Source organism: Erythrolamprus reginae, chromosome 1 (genome assembly GCF_031021105.1).
Source record: "Erythrolamprus reginae isolate rEryReg1 chromosome 1, rEryReg1.hap1, whole genome shotgun sequence".
Classification (NCBI taxonomy): Eukaryota; Metazoa; Chordata; class Lepidosauria; order Squamata; family Dipsadidae; genus Erythrolamprus; species Erythrolamprus reginae.
Window position 1 is genome coordinate 358,679,187 of NC_091950.1, and position 20,870 is coordinate 358,700,056.

General features: G+C 38.5%; 1 protein-coding gene across 2 annotated transcripts in view; it reads left to right on the forward strand.

The window, feature by feature from the left end:
• The window catches only part of LBR (lamin B receptor), a 34,027-nt gene extending 16,270 nt beyond the window's left edge, over positions 1–17,757 (forward strand). For both annotated transcript variants that reach the window (XM_070734341.1, XM_070734342.1), the window contains 11 exons: positions 920–1,003; positions 1,454–1,634; positions 1,850–2,046; positions 3,111–3,165; positions 5,270–5,464; positions 5,594–5,697; positions 6,025–6,150; positions 9,063–9,231; positions 14,720–14,800; positions 14,897–15,019; positions 15,509–17,757. In XM_070734341.1, the coding sequence (XP_070590442.1) occupies positions 920–1,003; positions 1,454–1,634; positions 1,850–2,046; positions 3,111–3,165; positions 5,270–5,464; positions 5,594–5,697; positions 6,025–6,150; positions 9,063–9,231; positions 14,720–14,800; positions 14,897–15,019; positions 15,509–15,669 (1,476 nt within the window). In that variant the 3' untranslated portion in view covers positions 15,670–17,757. The remainder of the gene's footprint in view (positions 1–919; positions 1,004–1,453; positions 1,635–1,849; positions 2,047–3,110; positions 3,166–5,269; positions 5,465–5,593; positions 5,698–6,024; positions 6,151–9,062; positions 9,232–14,719; positions 14,801–14,896; positions 15,020–15,508) is intronic.
• Positions 17,758–20,870: the final 3,113 nt, after the last annotated feature.

A 20,870-nucleotide genomic window follows, 5' to 3' on the forward strand; every position in this document is an offset into this window, starting at 1 on the left:
CCAGAAAATTCATTGCTTTGATTAGCAGAGATAGTTTACAGTTAACCCTTAAGTAGTAATTGGGACTGGAATTTCCATCACTAAGTGGCTTGAAGAGAAATAGAATGCTCTGGAATTCTTTAAATCGCTTTGTCCTGGATTGCCAGGGTTGCACATACTCTACATCACATCTTTAAAATTTATAATAGTACCTTTTTGATATTAATAAACTTAAGACTTTTATTATGTCTATTAAGGTTAAATAATTAAATGTGTTGAGGACAATGGAGAAGGGCAAGCAACTATTATCATTCCTTCAGACTTTAGTTGTAAATCTTCAATGTGCAATGTGCATATCAGGCACACATACAATACAGGCAGAGAGACTAAGATATAAAACAGAACAGCTCAGATCAATCTATAGAGTAAAGAATGTTCTGAGAGTAATTTGAAGTTTCTGGAAGTATAACCTCAGAAATGGAATCGGATCAAAGTATTTAGGACATGTTTATGATGAAATAGGCTTGTTTCAGGGTTAGAACATTAACAGAATGCTTCAAATTGCTTCTACTTTTGATGATTTACTTGCAGAAATTGTAAAACCATTCCCCCCAAGGAAAACCATCTTGGTATCTAAGATATTTTAAAACAAACTGTTAAAGAAGGTTTGGATTTTACATTGAATGTTAATTTGTGTTTTTGCATGTAAGTATGTTACCAACCAAAAGATAATCAGATTTTTTATTAGTGCATTTTTGAGTACAGTACTTTCTATAATTGTTAGTACAAAAAAGCATAAAATAAAATGACTATATAATATGATTCAAATCTTTATTCATCATCTACAAATTTGATTTCTTTTCATGTCTATACTTAATATTTTAATTGTAACTATTAATTTAAAAATTTCTCTTTAAAATACCCTGTTTTTTCAATCCAGAGGCTGCATGAAAATAACACGAATCAGTATAATGGAGAGCCAGATAGTACAGAAGTGAATTATTCTGCACATGCCACTTTACAGGTATGAAATTTGAAATATGATTTGTTTTTAAAGTGACGGGATCTGCAGCATGCCCTTTCTGGTAATATGGATGAGGTTGGCCAGTCCCATTGAGCAGATTCTTAGATAGCCTGGGCCAAGCGATAGCCAACCTTGAATTGTACCCAGAAGCAAATTGGCAGTAGTGATATAACATGGACATAGGTCTTAAGAACTGACCTTGCTACCACATTTTACATCAGTTTTAGCTTCCAAATAATCTTCAAGAGTAGCTCAATGTAGAGGGCATGAGATGACCAGGGACTTGTTTGAGTGACTGAGTGCAGGGACTTCTAATTCAAGAAATGACTATTGGAAATAATGGTCAACAACAAAAACAAATGAGAGCAATAATACTTAATCTGAGGAGGATTCTTTAGTACATACTAACGGATGATAGCAATTTGTTTTCTCCTACTATGCTGTTCATAGCGGCAAAGAATTGAGTCTGAGCGAAGAAGAGAACGCATTCTGGAACGATACAATTTGCATCCTAGAAAGGAGGAGAAGAGAAGAGAGGAGATGTATGCAGAAGAGAAAAATTTTGAAACACCAAAAAGTATTGAAAAAGTATGCTGGAAGACAAAAGAACTGGCATTTGGAGGAAAAATCGGTATGTTAGTTTTGAAAGTCATAAACTATATTTGGATAAAAGTCTGGAGCCTTTGATGCAAAACTGAAGTTTTAAACTTTCCATTCATATCGATAGAGAAAATAATTTTGAACATAAGAGTGGATAAAGCTAATGTTTTAGTTGGTATCAGTTATCTTGCTGGAAAGCTTTTAGGAATTGAATTGATTCTAATAATTTTATAACTTTTTTTTAAGGTGCCTTCTTCATGATATTTCTTCTCCCTGGAATTGTGTTCTGCTTGTTGCTAATGTGCTCACAAAAGGACCCTAGTCTTCTGAATTTTCCTCCTCCACTACCAGATTTCCAAAATTTATGGGAGACGAGAGTGTTTGGTGTCTTTCTTCTTTGGTTCTTTCTCCAAGCCCTATTTTACTTACTGCCGATAGGAAAGGTAAAACCTCTAGAAGTAGAAATTTGATTTTTTTAAATCTAATTTTTAAAACAGCATTGTAACTTCATGTTTCTAAACTAGCATTTTTAAAACTCCTGTTTTATGTAGTATAAATGAAGTATAAATTTCAACTCTCTCGTTATAAAATGGTTACATGAGGTGAAGAGAAGAGTCTCAGGTTCCAATGATATATGTTGGTAGGGGTTTTTGTTTAAATTTTGCCTTTCTTATTTAGTGAGAGTTTTATAAATTGCTTTTGTTACAACTTTTTCCTCCAGGGTAATGATTCTTCTTGTGAAATATTGAATATAGAACTCTTCAAATCATCCAATGTATAGAATGGATCTATAGAATGGATTTTGAACTAGCTGAAGGAAAAGGGAGTGGGCAAGGTTTTCATTCTTTCTTACCAAATTCTGGTTAGAATTCTATTGGAGGACACTCCTGTAGAATAAAACCTCTAGATTCAAGAAATTGGATTCTAAACAAAATGTCGTTCTTCCTTCAGATAATACATTGTGATAGATACAGTAGTTCTACTCTTTTTCAAGATGGTCTTTATAACCGTGTGGAAAGATCTAGTGCAGTAGTGCTTGTCTTAAAATCATTTGTTTAGGTAGGGACTGTTTGAAGTTACAATAGTATTTATGACAGTTACATTGTCCCAGGGGCATGTGATCACCATCTGTAACCTTCTAAGCTGACTCTGATAAGCAAAGTCAGTGGGGGAAGCCAAATTTGCTTAATGACTGCATAATTCACTTAACAACTGCAGTGATTTGTTAACTGTAGGAAAATGGTTGTAAAATAAGGCACAACTCACTTAGCAACAAAAATTGGAGACTTAGTGGTTGGTTGTTGAGACTACTTGTGGTTACTTTTTGTTTTAAACCCTCATTAGTGAAAGCACACATTTCATAGTATTGTTCAGAGTTCTGCTTTCTATATCAGGACTATTTTTGGGGGCAGGTGGGTGGGTGAGTGAGTGTTAAAAATGCTATTCTACTAATGCATGATCTATGAAAATGTGAATATTTTGGGTGAAAATATATTTTTCTTTTCAGATTGTAGAAGGGGTACCACTTTGGAATGGAATTAGGCTGGAATATAGAATAAATGGTAAATATGTATTTACAGTTTCTTTAGAATTTACTAATCTGATGTTGATACAATTGGTACCTGTATTTCAGTTACACATTGCAATTTTTTACTCTCAAGCTCCTGATCTCAGCTCAACATTCTTGTATGTATTGCCATATTGGTTTTGGGGGTTTTTTGTGGGGTTTTTGATTTTTTGGCAAGGTGCATACGTGTAGTGCAAAGTGCACACATGCCCACAAGGCGTGGCCACACAGCAGAAAAAGTGAAGTGGCAGCGAATTAAGTTAGAACCACCCGAGTTTCCTAATAATTTTATTATTTCACTGTTGGTAGTCACCACAACGTGAACTATAAAGGGTCACGGCATTAGAAAATCACCACTGGTCTAGCATCTGATTCATCTCATATAAACAATGTTGCACTTCAATGGTTAGATTTCCTGGGCCAGTGATGGCGAACCTACAGCACGGATGCCACAGGTGGCACGCAGAACTGTATCTGGTGGCACGTGAGCCATTGCCTTAGCTTAGCTCCAACATGCATGTGTGTGCCAGCCAGCTGACCTTTGGCTCACACAGAGGCTCTGGGAGGGCATTTTTGGGTTCCAAAGAGTCTCCAGGGGATGAGGGAAGACATTTTTACCCTCCCCCAGCTCGAAGCCTTTGGAGCCTGGGGAGAGAGAAACATGAGCCTACTGGGCCTACCTGAAATTGGGAAACGGGCCTTTTCTGGCCTGCAGAGGGGCTCTAGAGGGTGGGGGAAGCTGTTTTCGCCTCCCCAGGCATTATGGGTGTGGGCACTCGCACATATACGATAGCATGAGTTGCATGCTCTTTGGCACCCAAGGAAAAAAAGGTTTGCAATCACTGTCCTAGGCATTGGTATCTAAATATATATCTTTTTAACATTCATATTTTATTGTGCTTTTTAAAAATATAGGTGAAATGTTAATGTATATTGCAAGTCCATATTAAACATGGACTTAAACTGTGGCTATATATTTTATTATTGATCACATTATTTTGATATTATTGATCACATTATTTTGATATTATTGATCACATTATTTTGATATTAGTGGACCATAAATTGTCCTTATAAAATCTAATTTAAAGGATGGCACTCAAACTGTTAACTATTTTTAAAAATATTTTTTCCCATGCAACTGCAGAATGAATAATCTGTATTCAGTCACAGGGGGCATGTTAATATGTATTGATGGTGGCGGGAGTGTCTAGGACTGTGATGGCAACCTATGGTTCCCATAGTGGCTCGCGAAGACATGTTGCCCAGCATGCGCGGCCTTGTCTTTTTGTCTTCTGGTTCCTGGTGCACATGTGTGTGTGACAATCAGCTATCCTTCATGTGTGCAGCAATGCCGAAAACCAGTGCGCATGTGTGCTGGCCAGCTGATTGTTGGATGTGCATGCGCATCACAAACCAAAAGTTTGGCTTTTCTGGAACACGATCCCTTTAGGTGTCTGACAATGCCAAAACCCAACCTGTACCTGCATGCCGGCCAGCTGATCGTTGGGCACACATGCACACTAGAACTTGCAAGTTTGACTTCAGAGCGCTGCCCGGACAAGCACCCGCATGCGACATTTACATTTACTTGGTGCCAAGAAGGTTTGCCATGACTGGTCTAGGATGTTTCTGGTAGGCTGCAATACATCCTGCAATGATAATCCATTGTCTCTGATTTAACTGAGAAATAATAGGTTGAGTCCTATTGCTGTTCCAAACTGTTGTTTGGAAATTTGATTTGTATGGGCCCTGTTTCAGCTTGTTTACTGTAGTCATAATCACAACAGGGGTAGATAATGATTGCTTTTTGGATAGCTTGCTCGAACTGAGATGTATGAGCAACCATGTTTACTCATTTCTCCAGCCACGCATTTCTTATTTCTGTAGCCAGTTACAAAAAAAGTGTCATTTCAGGCATGACACTAATGTCACAGATGGATAATGAACTGCATACATTTCCAAGCAGATTTTGGAAATGATCTGATTCCCCCACAACAAAACGGCAGTAGAAAATTTGGTGGAAAGCTATTAGATCATAGTACCTGTCCTACTATTTTTGAAAAAAATCTCATTTGTTGTTTCTTTTCTTTTTTAAGGAATCTACACTTTTATCCTAACAGCTATAACTATTGGAATTTCTCTGTATTTTGAAATGGAGCTTTATTATTTATATGACCACTTCCTGCAATTTGCTATCTGTGCTACAATTTTTAGTTTATTGCTGAGCATTTATCTCTATGCCCGTTCTCTGAAAACACCTGACCATGAATTATCCCATGGAGGAAATTCTGGTAAGTGAAAATAATATTTTAGAATAGAATAGCTGCAATTGTTTATGTTATTCCTCTGTTTTATAATCCATTATAAAATGGCTATCAGCACAAAATTCATAGGAACCATGCATATATTCTTATTTGTAGGGAATATATTTTATGACTTTTTTATGGGACATGAATTAAATCCTCGCATTGGAAATTTTGATCTGAAATACTTCTGTGAGTTACGACCAGGGCTAATTGGTTGGGTGAGTATTAATCACATTCCGCAATAATAAGTAAAATAAATGAGATAAAGGAAGAAATAGGAACAGTAGTGGAAAATATATTATCATGGCAGCATTATAGCTGCAACAAGGACAAAAATGTATAATTTTGGAAGTTTTCCAAGATAAGCTAACTACAAATGGTCATGTAATACATAATATTGTACTAAAATATAATTGAATTGTCTTTTATGAAGAGGACGGTGCCATTTGAAATATTATTCAGTTTACATTATATGATATTGGCTGAATTAAATCATTGTACACTTAGGATAAAAGTGGGTAACATGCAGTTTAATTTTTCCAAAGGTTGTTATTAATTTGGCCATGCTTTTCACTGAGATGAAAGTGCAAAATCGGAACATGCCCTCTCTGTCCATGATGCTTGTTAATATTTTCCAGCTCATCTATGTGATGGATGCTCTTTGGAATGAGGTAACTAGCAATTGGTAGTTCTTGAATGAATTATTGTTAATTTTTAAAACTCTGGTTTTAAGGTTTGTATATCTTTCCTGTAAAATAGCTAGTGATTAATGTAGAATCTCAGCAAACTTCCATAGATAAACATCGACTTAAATTTCACCTTCCTTATTGTAGTCTTCCTTATTGTAATCTTATTTAACTGCTACGCCACACAAACTAACAGAGAAGGAGTAATAATTTCCTCTTCCTTCTACAACTTTATTCATAATCTATTCCATAGATACTCCAAGTCCCACAAATGGATTTAAAGGCTACAAAAAAGTCAAAATTTGGTGGAAATCTGAAGTGACAGAGTTTTACTATAATTTAAACCTTGAAGAATTAGTATGCACTTATAGAAACATAGAAACATAGAAGACTGACGGCAGAAAAAGACCCCATGGTCCATCTAGTCTGCCCTTTTACTATTTCCTGTATTTTATCTTACAATGGATATATGTTTATCCCAGGCATGTTTAAATTCGGTTACTGTGGATTTACCAACCACGTCTGCTGGAAGTTTGTTCCAAGGATCTACTACTCTTTCAGTAAAATAATACTTTCTCATGTTGCCTTTGATCTTTCCCCCAACTAACTTCAGATTGTGTCCCCTTGTTCTTGTGTTCACTTTCCTGTTAAAAACACTTCCCTCCTGAACCCTATTTAACCCTTTAACATATTTAAATGTTTCGATCATGTCCCCCCTTTTCCTTCTGTCTTCCAGACTATACAGATTGAGTTCATTAAGTCTTTCCTGATACGTTTTATACTTCAGACCTTCCACCATTCTTGTAGCCCGTCTTTGGACCCGTTCAATTTTGTCAATATCTTTTTGTAGGTGAGGTCTTCAGAACTGAACACAGTACTCCAAATGTGGTCTCACCAGCGCTCTATATAAGGGGATCACAATCTCCCTCTTCCTGCTTGTTATACCTCTAGCTATGCAGCCAAGCATCCTACTTGCCTTTCCTACCGCCCGACCACACTGCTCACCCATTTTGAGACTGTCAGAAATCACTACCCCTAAATCCTTCTCTTCTGAAGTTTTTGCTAACACAGAACTGCCAATGCAATACTCAGACTTATCCATATTTTGTATATTTGCTATTCTTTATACATCCTTATAGAGCTTCATTTTAACTAGATGAAACAAATTGGGCAAGGTGACCATAATTTAGTATTTTTAAAAAGTGTTGAATATTTTAGGAATTCAGTTTAAAAATTATATTAGACCTATGCAGTGCATTCAGAGAAAATATTTCACAACAAGCCAGAGCACAGATGAAACACCTTTTTTTCAAACTGCAAAGCAGGCTGCTTTAAGAATTACTGCCAGTTATTTCTACTATAGGTTCATGTCACGTACAATAACTTCACTTGGAAGTAAGTTTCTGTGGCACCCAGAAAGCACTGAGGAGTTTTCCTGTCCATTAGCCAGGTATGGGTATCTCAGAGACCAGATGCAGCCCTTCATTGTTCCATTACTAGTTGCTATAGGAGTTTTGAGATTGCACTGCTGCAATTCATAGGCAAATGAATGATGATGACAGGGTTTTTGTTTTAAGGAGGGAAAGTTTAATTTCTGTTTGGGGTTATATTTTAAACAAATATGAATGAGAGCACAGACCTTTATGAGTTAATCTATATCCATTCCCACACTAAAATATGCACACTGATGCCCAAACCAGGCTACTTAAGCAACGTGGCTGAATTTCAACAGCATCATTTTGGAGTCATATTTGTGTAAATAGTGATGAGAATAGGAGTTTATGGCTTTTAAGAGATGAATTTTTACCATTCTTCCTTTTATCACCTTCATAATCCAGAACCATTTAAAATAGAGTACTGTATTTTTTGGAGCATAAGATGCACTGGACTATAAGACGCACATAGATTTTACAGGAGGAAAATAAGGAAAAAAAGTATTCTAGACTAGTGATGGGCGAACCGAACCCGCACAATTTGGGTCCTTACCAAATTTTGCAAGTTCGGTATGCCGAACATGAACCCAAATTTTTTTCAAACTTTGGGCAAAGTTCAGGGTCGTGTTTGGCGTTCGGAGCTTTGACGTCACTGGCAGGTTGCTAAGGACGCCAAGGTGATCACTTCCTGGATTCCATGGAATCCAGGAAGTGATCAGCTTGGCGTCCTTAGCAACCTGCCGGTGATGTCAAAGCTCCGCCCCTGGAATATCTTCGTGAGAGGGATTCCCCAGCTCCTTCAAAGGGAGGTCTTCACGTAAAAATAAACATTCTTATTTTTATAAAAAAGGACGCCGCAGCGGCGCTGCAAGCAAAGGGCAGTCCTTTCACATAAACATGTTTATTTTCATCTTCTTTTTAGGGGGGAAACAGTGCATTTTATACTCCGAAAAATATGGGAATTTGCATTTGCAATTGGAAAACTGTCCAATTGCTTATTATCTTTGTTTAGAAAGTTTAAAAACTTTGCTTTCCAGACATATCAAAAATAATTGAAACTTATTGAAATATTCCTTTCTAATTAGCCCAATTTTCTCTCAAATTTCTACACAAAGACTTTTGAGTTCAGTGTTAGAATAATTGAATCTGCAAGGAAAGGCTATGATATTTTATCTTTTAAAAGTTACATGATAAAAAAGTTGTTTTGCCTTGGACACATACATTGAAGCAGAGACAGATTTTTGGGGAAGACAGTAATAACCTACTAAATGGGAACTATAAATAAATCTTTATTTAGAGAAGTGTGAACTCAGAATTCATTTCTCAATGGCTTAATAAAAATATATTTGCAAAAGGTGTAGTGTAATCGGGCAGGCATTTGAAGAAGCAAAGTTGGTAATAACTGCTTTGAAAATTTCTTCTCTAAATGCTAAGTAATTGAATATTCTTTTGTTAATATTTTAGGAAGCAATTTTGACAACAATGGACATCACAAACGAAGGGTTTGGATTCATGCTAGCATTTGGAGACTTAGTCTGGGTTCCTTTTCTCTACAGTTTGCAAGCATTCTATTTAGTGAATAATCCAAATGAGATTTCATGGCCTACAGCTTCTGCCATTGTGACTCTAAATAGTAAGTTATGATGTAATGATAGGAATGTATTATTTTGCATTACTGTAGAGCAATAGAGCAGCACAAAATATTTCAATTGAACAATTTTCCTATTCAGCACTGAGCAGGACATGGAATAATCATGATAATACTATATAAAGGGTCAACAAGAGATGAGATTGAGGAAATTGTGAATTTGCAGAGGATGTTATATCAAAACTCTACCTTATGTCAGTTGTCATTATTGTGGAAGTTATAATCCAGCAATAATAAAAGTCCACCCTTGATTTAGATAGAATAGAATTTTTTATTGGCAAAGTGTGATTGGACACACAAGGAAGAAAAGATACATTCATCAAGAATCATAAGGTACAACACTTAATGATAGTCCGGGTAAAAAATAAGCAATTAAATCATATTAGAAACCAGATGAGGGTTTTTTATAATATTGTGATTACAATATTCATATTTTAAAGAACTGTTTAGGTTGATAGTGAAATACTATCATTGGTAGTATAACCTTTGTCATAATAATTAGCTTGGAAGTATATTCAATCCTAAAATGGGAATATAATTGACATAATACAATAAAGAATGTAGAAAAATGCAAGTGCCCGGCTACAGCACGGAAAGGACCGTTGAACTTACCTGAACAGTCTTCTCGATGCACTGCAAGGAGAGTCCAGGATGGGTTATTCTCAGCCTGATTGGCTGGGACTGAGTTTAATTTAAATATTTAGATATTAATCAGGCACCGCCCCTCTTAGCCCTCCAGTCTAAATAATACGAAGGAGCAGAATGAACAACCAAACAATTTATTTAACTATACAATGGAGAAAACCTCCAACTAGAAACAGAACTAAACTGTGACCCTGGTCCCAAAGCCGGGCGGGTCTGGACTCTCCTTGCAGTGCATCGAGAAGACCGTTCAGGTAAGTTCAACGGTCCTTCTCCAATGCACTTGCAAGGAGAGTCCAGGATGGGATATGCCCAAGTTAAAGTCAGAGGGAGGGAGAAGCCTGGACCAGGGGCGCTGAGAAAGAACACACCCCTTGCAGAACTCTCCTCCCAAAGGCAGCTTCCGCAGAAGCATACGTATCAATCCGATAGTGTCTTATAAACGTGGATGGAGCCGCCCAAGTGGCTGCACGACAAATGTCCTCCAGTGATGCCTGTGTCCTCCAGGCCGAAGATGTGGCCGCACTGCGGGTAGAGTGTCCAGTAATCCCTTGCGGAATAGAGGTATTCTTGGCCTTATACGCTTCAGAAATGCATTTCCGTATCCAACGGCTAATCGTCTGCGAGGAGACCCTCTTACCCATGGTTCTACTTGAAAAAGACACAAAGAGAGCCTCAGACTCTCTGAACGGTTGGGTCCTGTGTATATAGATTTTCAACGCACGTCTAACGTCCAGTTTATGCCACCTGAGTTCAGAAGGATGGCTCCCGTGAGTACAGAAATCCGGGACCACAATGTCCTGGGACCTATGAAAGGTGGAGGTGACCTTCGGCAAAAACACCGGGTCTAAACGTAGTATCACCCTGTCCGGATAAAAGCGACAAAGGTCCTGCCTCGTTGACAATGCGGAGATTTCAGACACTCTTCTGGCAGAAGTGATAGCCACCAGAAAAGCGGTCTTAATAGACAGGAATCTGATACAAATTTGACATAACGGCTCAAAGGGAGGACCTGTCAAAGCGTGCAACACCAGTGAGAGATCCCAGGACGGAAAACGGTGAACCGTGGGTGGCTTTATGTTCGCGGCCCCTCGGAAAAAGTCCCTGATCCAGGGATGCCTTGTGAGAGGACGGTAGTAATCCTTGACTAGGATGGTCGACAGGGCTGCGACGTGGCGACGAAGCGTGTTTGGCGCCAGGCCTTTCTCCAGACCAGCCTGTAAAAATGAAAGAACCATCAAGGGCGAAGCTCCCTGCGGATCAACCTGTCTTTACTGGCAAAAGTCACAGAACGCCGCCCAAGTGGCTTGGTAAACCCGTCTGGTGGAAGGTCTACGGGCCGCCTGCATAGTGTCTATGACCTCATCTGGCACGAGCTGGCTCTTCAGATGTTCCCGCTCAAGTGCCATACGGTTAGCTGCCACCACTGAGGGTCTGGATGGTTTGTTGCCCCTTGTGTGAGGAGTATTCGATGGGCCGGAATCCTCCAGTAGGGTGCTACCGATAATTCTATCAGATCGGCGAACCAGATGCGTCTTGGCCAATACGGCGCCAGTAGGAGAACTTCTGCCCGCTCCTCCAATACCTTTTGAATCACCTTCGGAATCAATGGAACAGGTGGAAAGGCGTAAAGCAGTCCGGATTGCCAGCGTTGACGGAGAGCGTTCACTCCTTCCGCCCCGGGGGATGGAAAGCGGGAGAGGAAGCGGGGAAGCTGGGTGTTCTGGCAGGTTGCGAACAGATCCAGAATCGGTCTGCCGAACCTCTCGACAATCTCCTGGAAGATTGTGGGGTCCAGGCGCCATTCCCCAGGATCCAGAGTCTCTCGACTCAGCCAGTCCGCGCATACATTGTCCACCCCAGAAATATGTTCCGCCGAAAGTGAGGCTAAATTGGCCTCTGTCCATCTCAGCAGGGACTCCGACTCCGCCATGAGTCGCCGCGAGCGAGTTCCCCCCTGCCTGTTGATGTGGGCCCGAGTGGAAACATTGTCTGTAAGGATCAGGACATGTTGTCCTCTTACCCAGGGCGCAAAGCTCCGGAGGGCCAGCGAAACTGCCTTCAACTCCAAAAAGTTTATGTTGCAGTCCAGTAAGTCCTGATCCTCCCATAGGCCCTGGGCCAGATGAGACGCAAGGTGGCCCCCCCATCCCGTTAAACTGGCGTCCGTCGTTACTATGAGATAATTGCTCGGCAAATAGGAGGAGCCCTTCTCTAGCGCCGGGGAGGTCCACCACCGAAGGGAGTTGCGAACTTTGCTGGTAAGAAACACTCTGCTGTGAAGGTGGCTTGACTTTGACCGTTGGAAAGGGAGCAGGAACCACTGAAGCGGTCTCAAGTGATGTCTTGCCCATGGCACAACCTTGATACAGGAGACCAGAGTCCCCAAGAGCTTTGACAGGAAAGAAAGTCTCTGACCGTACAGCTCCCGTAAAAGCCCTCTGATGGAAGACCGCCTCTCTGGGGATAGGAACACCATACCTAAGCTCGTATCTATGGTGGTCCCCAAATGAGCCAGCCGCGTCATGGGCGTCAAATGGCTCTTTTCCCAGTTCACTGTGAATCCATGTATTTCGAGGGTCTGAATAGTCAAGTACAGGTCTCGATAGGCTGCTTCTGTTGTCTTTGCCAATATAAGGATGTCGTCTAGATACGCCATGATGCGTACCGAATGGTGTCTTAAAGAAGCCGTGAGAACGTCTAAGAGCTTTGTGAACGTTCTCGGCGCTGACGAGAGTCCAAAGGGCATTGCCCTGTATTGAAAATGTGTCCCGCCCAGACTGAACCGAAGGAACCGTCTGCGGTGGAAAAATGGGTACGTGTAGGTAGGCCTCTCTGAGGTCTATGGATGTTAAGAAGTCCTTGTGCCATATAGATGCGAGGATGGATCTGAGCGAGTGCATCTTGAACCTCCTGTATTTCACGATATTCATAAAATATTCATATTTTAAATAACTGTTTAGGTTGATAGTGAAATACTATCATTGGTAGTATAACCTTTGTCATAATAATTAGCTTGGAAGTATATTCAATCCTAAAATGGGAATATAATTGACATAATACAATAAAGAATGTAGAAAAATGCAAGTGCCCGGCTACAGCACGGAAACTGCTTTGATCGCTCTGATGGATGATCTCTGTCCTGGTGCTTCTTGACCTCTCAGCGGCTTTCGATACCATTGACCATGGTATCCTTCTGCGCCGGCTGGAGGGGTTGGGAGTGGGAGGCACTGTTCTCCAGTGGTTCTCCTCCTACCTCTCCGGTCGGTCGCAGTCGATGTTAGTGGAGGGTCAGAAGTCGACCTCTAGGTTGCTCCCTTGTGAGGTACCTCAGGGGTTGGTCCTCTCCCCCTTACTATTTAATATCTACATGAAACCAATGAGTGAGATCATCCAAGGGCATGGGGTGAGGTATCATCTATATGCAGATGATACCCAGCTTTACATCTCCACCCCTTGTCCAGTCAACGAAGCAGTGGAAGTGATGTGCCAGTGTCTGGAGGCTGTTGGGGTCTGGATGGGTGTCAACAGACTCAAACTCAACCCTGATAAGACGGAGTGGCTGTGGGTTTTGCCTCCCAAGGACAATTCCATCTGTCCATCCATTACCCTGGGGGGGGGATCACTAACCCCCTCCGCAACTTGGGCGTCCTCCTCGATCCACAGCTCACATTAGAGAAACATCTTTCAGCTGTGGTGAGGGGGGCGTTTGGCCAGGTTCGCCTGGTGCACCAGTTGCGGCCCTATCTGGACCGGGAGTCACTGCTCACAGTCACTCATGCCCTCATCACCTCGAGGCTCGACTACTGTAATGCTCTCTACATGGGGCTACCTTTGAAAAGTGTTCGGAAACTTCAGATTGTGCAGAATGCAGCTGCGAGTGCAATCGTGGGCTTCCCCAAATATGCCCGTGTCACACCAAAACTCCACAGTCTGCATTGGTTGCCGATCAGTTTCCGGTCACAATTCAAAGTGTTGGTTATGACCTATAAAACCCTTCATGGCACCGGACCAGATTATCTCCAGGACCGCCTTCTGCTGCACAAATCCCAGCGACCAATTAGGTCCCACAGAGTTGGCCTTCTCCGGGTCCCGTCAACTAAACAATGTCGTTTGGCGGGACCCAGGGGAAGAGCCTTCTCTGTGGCGGCCCCCTGGAACCAACTCCCCCCAGAGATTAGAATTGCCCCCACTCTCCTCGCCTTTCGTAAGCTCCTTAAAACCCACTTCTGCCGTCAGGCATGGGGAAACTGAGATATTCTTTCCCCCTAGGCCTGTACAGTTTATGCATGGTATCTTTGTATGTATGTTTGGTTTTATAAATAAGGGTTTTTTAGTTGTTTTAGTACACTATCGGATTGTTACATGTTGTTTTTATCACTGTTGTTAGCCGCCCCGAGTCCACGGAGAGGGGTGGCATATAAATCAAATCAAATAAATAAATAAATAAATAAATAAATATTCAAGTTTTAATCTTTACATTTTAATACTTTTTTCAATCACTTCATTTTTATGGTGTAGAATTACTATAGAAATTTTTAATTCCCGTCGCTCCCATTATCCTCAAATTATTTCTAAACAAGGGAAGGGAAGGAAATGCAATAAAAGGTGGATTGGATATTGGGAAAACAATATTTTGTAGAAATTACCTGCTAGGGTATGGTGTAGGGCATTGATGAAGTATTAGTAAAAGAATCTTGGTTTGCTAAAAACTGATATACTGATAATAGAATTGAAAAATATATGCATCTGTATAAATGTTATCATTATTCTTATGAAATGATAATAAATAATAAATCATCTTATAATCAGTACTCTTTTCCCCCCCAAGTTGTTGGATATTACATTTTCCGTGCTGCCAACTCACAAAAAAATTTATTTAGAAGAAATCCAAAGGATCCAAAACTTGCTCGTAAGTACTGTTTAGACCTACTGGTTTTGTACCAATACTCTACATACTATTTATTCATAGATATGTTATAAACATATATATGTGTCTATTATACAGATTTGAAAGTTATTCCTACTGCCACAGGAAAAAACCTCCTTGTATCTGGCTGGTGGGGCTTTGTGCGTCATCCTAATTATTTAGGTGATATCATTATGGCCCTGGCTTGGTCCCTACCTTGTGGTAAGTTAAAGTAATTTTACCTTACATTTTTCCTGTTTCTTTTGAATCTCTATTCTATTGGTGAAGTGATAGTTACTGACTGTAATGTAACATTCTCACCACTAAAGATTTATATATAATAAAATACTTGAAAATAAGAGAATTTTCACAGAAAATATAATTGAAAAATAAAGAGATATACCATAGACAGTGATGTGATCCAGGGAATCCTTCCTTTGCTATATTTTTATTAAACATAATACCAAGAGAAAAATATATATGCATTTTTAATAAATTTGCAATGATTCAAACTTTTAATAATTAAAAAAATTAATAACATCTACATTGATATTTTATATGTCCTATTTAGTTATCTGGTTTTTAATTAAAATTACAATTAAAATATTTTAATACTTCACATTACATTTTTGTATATATTTTTGTACTTACAATTATATTATGACTGATGGGATAAGGAAAAAGTAAATGATACTTTTTTTTTTTTAATAGGATTCAATCATATTTTACCATATTTCTATGTTATATATTTTACTGCTTTGCTTATTCACCGAGAAGCCCGTGATGAACACCAATGCAAGAAAAAATACGGTTTGGCATGGGAAAAGTACTGCCAACGTGTACCGTACCGCATATTTCCATACATCTACTGAACGACTCCTGATGCAAGATACAGAGTTTCGGCAGTGAAACCTTGGTGTAGACATCATACCTCCTACCTTTGCACTTGGAATATATAATAATTGTACTGGATAAAAATACATTTTATCCATATTTTTTTACCAGCTGTCTTTGATGCAGTCTTTTAAGTTTTTAACCACTTGCCATTTTAAGTGACCTATTTTTTTAATTAAGAAACAATAAACTAATTGTGTAGTGCATGAGAAGTATTAAGTAATTTGTATGCTTTATAAACTGGTAATGTTCATTTTCTGTCCTATAAGAAGGAAAACCAAATTTAGGGTTTAATTACCAATATAATTTTATTTTGCAATTTTAGCCATTTAGCCTTGGTCAAAAAGCGTCATACAAGTTAGCAGTATACTAAGCTCTAGTGGAAAGCAACTTTTTTACTATGTTGGTGCTTCCTAATTATATTAGTTCTTACTCAGACCTGATTCCCTTGGGGATTTGGGCAGCTGGAGGTTAGAGCAAAGTTATATGACACTTCTGCCTGATAAAAACAGACTCCATTTAAATTCTAGACAAGATTCTGACATACATATTAAAGTCTATAGTTGAGTGTTGTTGTACACAGTGTAGTCGTAAGCGGATATATAAAAATGTCCTATACCACTCATGGAATGTCTCAGGTTTGAAAATATTATAGCTTTATTTAGTGATGATAGAAAATAGTACAAAGTGAGAAATATTGTACAAACTGGAAAAAAGTATTTTCCCCCTATGAACCATTGCTTTACACTGCGGCTTTCCTTATAATATTGAAAGTTTGTTTTGCAATATTTGGCTGTAAAATGGAATTGTTTTTCAAAGTTTGGATTTCTTTAAAAAAATTAACCATTTGCATATTTTTGGGAAAAAATGTAAAGTATTGTATTATTGTGAAACATTTTAATAGCTAATGACTTCATTTAAATATGATAATGCATTGGGGAAAAAAGGAAACTATTCAACTTTTACAACTTGGCATTACTACCTCAAAGTAGGTTATTTTGCCTTTTTACATTACATAGGAAAAAGATGCCTTCAAATTGCTTTTTAATAAGAAATGGAAATTTAAATCAGCACTAATGCATTTTTTATATTTTTGTATTCATATCTTTTAACTATAGCTATGGAATATAGGAAATTCATAGCTTTAACAATAGTAATTTTACTATTAAAGTTTTTTATCAAAATGGCTGTAATTGACAAAACAATTGCTATTTTAATATATAAAGTTTGAAGGCAGAAGTATTGAAATATTTTTTTGAAACCGTGGATTTCATAATCTTATAGCAGGCAGAAAAGATAGTCATTTAATATCTGTGTAAAGCATCTATAGTTTGTATATATGAATATATAGCATATTCTTTATAACTTTTGCTTTTAATTTTAATACAGCTTATACTATTTTCAAAATATTGTGCAGCAATAATTACTGTGAAATATTACACAATATAGCAGATCCTCTTTCGTATACTATTTTTTGATGTGTCTCCTAGCTGGGCATTGTGAGCCTTTATGAAAAATGTGGGTTCAGTCTATTTAACCTAATAACTTGGCCAGTTTTGAAATAGAAGGAACTTGGTTCATTTGAGTAGCATTTGGTAACCTTTATTCCTTATATATATTTATTAGGGCTGTTTTAGTTTTGAACAGAACCATTTTAAAATTAGATTGTAATAATTAAATTTGGGGGGGGGCAGTAATTATTCCACACATGATAATGGCATTTTTGATTCTGTGATGATTATTCTCCCACCCGCAAACACTCTCTAGAACTTTGGAACTACATTTTACTGTTGGCCAGACTGACTAGTTTTGATAGAGGCTGTGGTTCTGAACACTTTTAACAAGGCCAATATCTTTAAGCAATAGACATTCCATCGTTTTCAGGTATTCAACAAACTTTCTGAAGAAAGAAATTTTTAAGATAACTATATTGCCCTAGGAGCATAGTTCCAATTAAAATAAACAGCAATTTGTCATGATTATTGTTTTTCTTTTTACATCTAGAATGTACTTTTAGATTTCATTTTATGAAAACTAACTTGCATAATTAAAAATTAGTACAAAAATTGTATCACTTTCTTGACAGGCTTCTAATACTTATTTGTTAATTAAATGGATATTTGCTGTTCTTTTTTAATCAAAAAATAACTTGCATAATATTAAGTTTCAACAAAAACTAAATTATGGCCATGACTGGTTATATTCATGCTGTCTTGATATTTTTTCTCCTTTCCTACTCTTCACTGAAATCAATACCTTCTACAATTTTCTTAGTTAGACTTGACATATTAATCCCCAGTTACTTTAGTGAAGAAAAGGCATTGTTGCAACGGAATGAATTACCTTATGTGTATATATGTGTATATGTGTGTATATATATATACAACTGACTATTTCTACATTTTTAAGAGTTGGAAAAATGTAGTCTGCAAGAATAGGGATGCCTTCTTTGTGAAATTTCTCTAATGACACAATGCATGGTTATTATAATACTAGCAAGTTAAAAGTGGATAAAAATAGCTGCTTTCACTTGGTTTTTTCCCCCCTCCTCCTCTTGCATATTTCTATGGCATGTGCCTCACAGAATGCCACTTAAAGCCTACAATTTGATATGTGCCTTGGGTATTCTTTTCAGATAGGGTAGCTAGCACTTTTCAAGAGTTGCATTAGGATGGGATAATAGGAAGATAGTTTTCAAGGGAGATGTAGGTCATTTGGACAGGAAATAGCTGCCAAGACCTCTCTTCATTTTCTGCCTCCCATTTTTGGCCATGTTTTCCTCAGTTAAAAAATAGGTGAGGAAGACTGATTTAACAAACTTTAAAACTTCAGCAAAAATAACTTACATAATTTCTGGAGATCTGGAATAGGAAACACACTGGTTCAAAATCTCTGCATTTAGAATTTCTCTTGTAACCATACATTGTAGAGATAGCTAGGTTGTTAGGATTTAAGTTATCACTGTTCTGCTCTGGCCTACGCAGATTGGAACAAAGGGAGAATCCACACACTGAGATTTCAAATCAAACAGTTTTATATGAGCAGCAGGAGTTGTACAAATTCAAGCCTTTCAGTCCATTTTGGCAGCTTTCCCTATCAAATTGGCAGTCACCGAGAATCAAATCTAATTAGTACATTCCTCAGTGAGATCATGTTTTTTCTTCAGTCACACATACACATAGTTCTCCAGGTTTTGCTCTCATAGCTGCATCTCTGAATGATGAAGTTAGAAGAATAATAGCAGGTTGCCAGCAAGGCATTTCTGTAACCCCGAATCTAGGACTGCCACCATTACGAATGTTGGAACACCACACCTTTACCCAGAAATCCTCCCTTATACACTGTCTGGGTGTGGTCAACTGTTTCCTAGAGATATAACTGTAGACTTTCTTTCATGGACTCACCTTCTGAACTTTTCCCCATAAAGATATTCCTGTCTGCTTCTTAACCTTCTCAGCCTAATAGGGGCTCCTGATCTTCCATGTCTCCCTCCTCCGACATTATAGTTTTATAGTCTGGAGGTTCCTCAGGTTCCAATTCTGCCCTCGCTCTCACTGTCTGACTCAGTGGTCAAGAACACTGGCTTAGGGTACCAAGACAGCCCCGGTTCATCCTCCTCAGAATCTATGACTAATTGATCTGGTCATGGACCACTCACAACAATCACAATAAGCAGAGATAACTCTTGTCAGCATCAAATCAGTCCTAAGAGAAAATAGTATGATTTCTGTAATTAAAATTATGTTTCCTTTTTCCCCATTCAGAATTTCTCTTAAGAAAATGAACTATGGACCAAATATTCAACTATTTCAAATTAGGATTTTAAGTAATAAAACTGCTTAATAAGTGAGAGAAGCGTGCCTGCTAAAATGGTTGTATTCTTTCCTAGAATATTTAAGTCAGTAGGAAGGAAGATGGGTATTACCGTATATCTTGGAGAATCTCCGGAGAGGGGCGGTATACAAATCTAATAATAATAAAGTGCAGTCTATATATTCAATATTATTTTTTTTCTGAGTTTCAGAATTTGGCTTTAAAATCTTAAACGAAAAAATAGAAAATCTCAAACATATGGGATGAGGGAGCCACAATTCTTCATTAATAGCAAATCTCAGCTGTGTCAGTTTGAGCAATATTCTCAGTATTGCAAAACAGATTTAGCAGTGTTAACTCTCCCATATCAGAAAATCTTGTGAGAATTGAATGTGATAAAAAATATTGACTGACTGCTCAGTATCAAAAGGGTTTAACATTCCTGCTGGGGTGGTGCAGCAGGTAGAGTGCAGTACTGCAGGCCACTGAAGCTGATTAGATCTGTAGGTCAGCGGTTCAAGTCTCATCACCAGCTCAAGGTTGACTCAGCCTTCCATCCTTCCAAGGTGGGTAAAATGAGGACCCGGATTGTGGGGGCTCTGTTAAAAAGTGCTATTGCTAACATGTAAGCCGTCCTGAGTCTAAGGAGAAGGGCGGCATAAAAATTGAATAAATAAATAAATACTGCTGTTATGCCGGGCTTCACGTTAGGAGCCCCCAATTAAGTCCAAAGTAGAAATTCAAACACAGGTTGTAAAGTAAACAAAGTTGGTTTATCAAAAGGAAAATATTGTCCAAACGCATTTTTAATCAGCCAAAGTGCTCTCCCACAACGCACAAGCCTTGAATGCTATGAAAAACAAAACAAAAGCAAAGCAGATAAAAGGTAGCTGTGAAGACGTCACAGCCACCCCCCTTCAAGAGTCCTCACGCTGTACTTAACTGAATTGTTCCACAAGTCCTTGAAAAATCCTGAAGTAGTTCACAAACGTCATTGTAAATTCTGAAGCAAACCATAAGTCTCTCTCACAAAACAGATAATCTCCCACGACAAGAGGCAATAATGCTGGCAATTTATCAGCAGCCCCATTAGCCTAATTGCCCCAGCCACAGTGTTCTCCCTTATTTCCTATAATACTTGCACAGTTGTTCCTTGTCATAAACCTGCATCTGCAAGCATCTATGAATCCCTCCTCTTCTGAATTTAACGATGATGATGGCTCACTAATGGGGTAATTAGCTAATGGGCTGCCTGTAATAACCTCATCTGATCCTGCTTCACTCCCAGAATCTTCCCCTGACACACAAGCTTCACTGTCTGAAGCTGTTGGCAGTAAAACCAGCCTCTGATAATGTGAGGATTCTC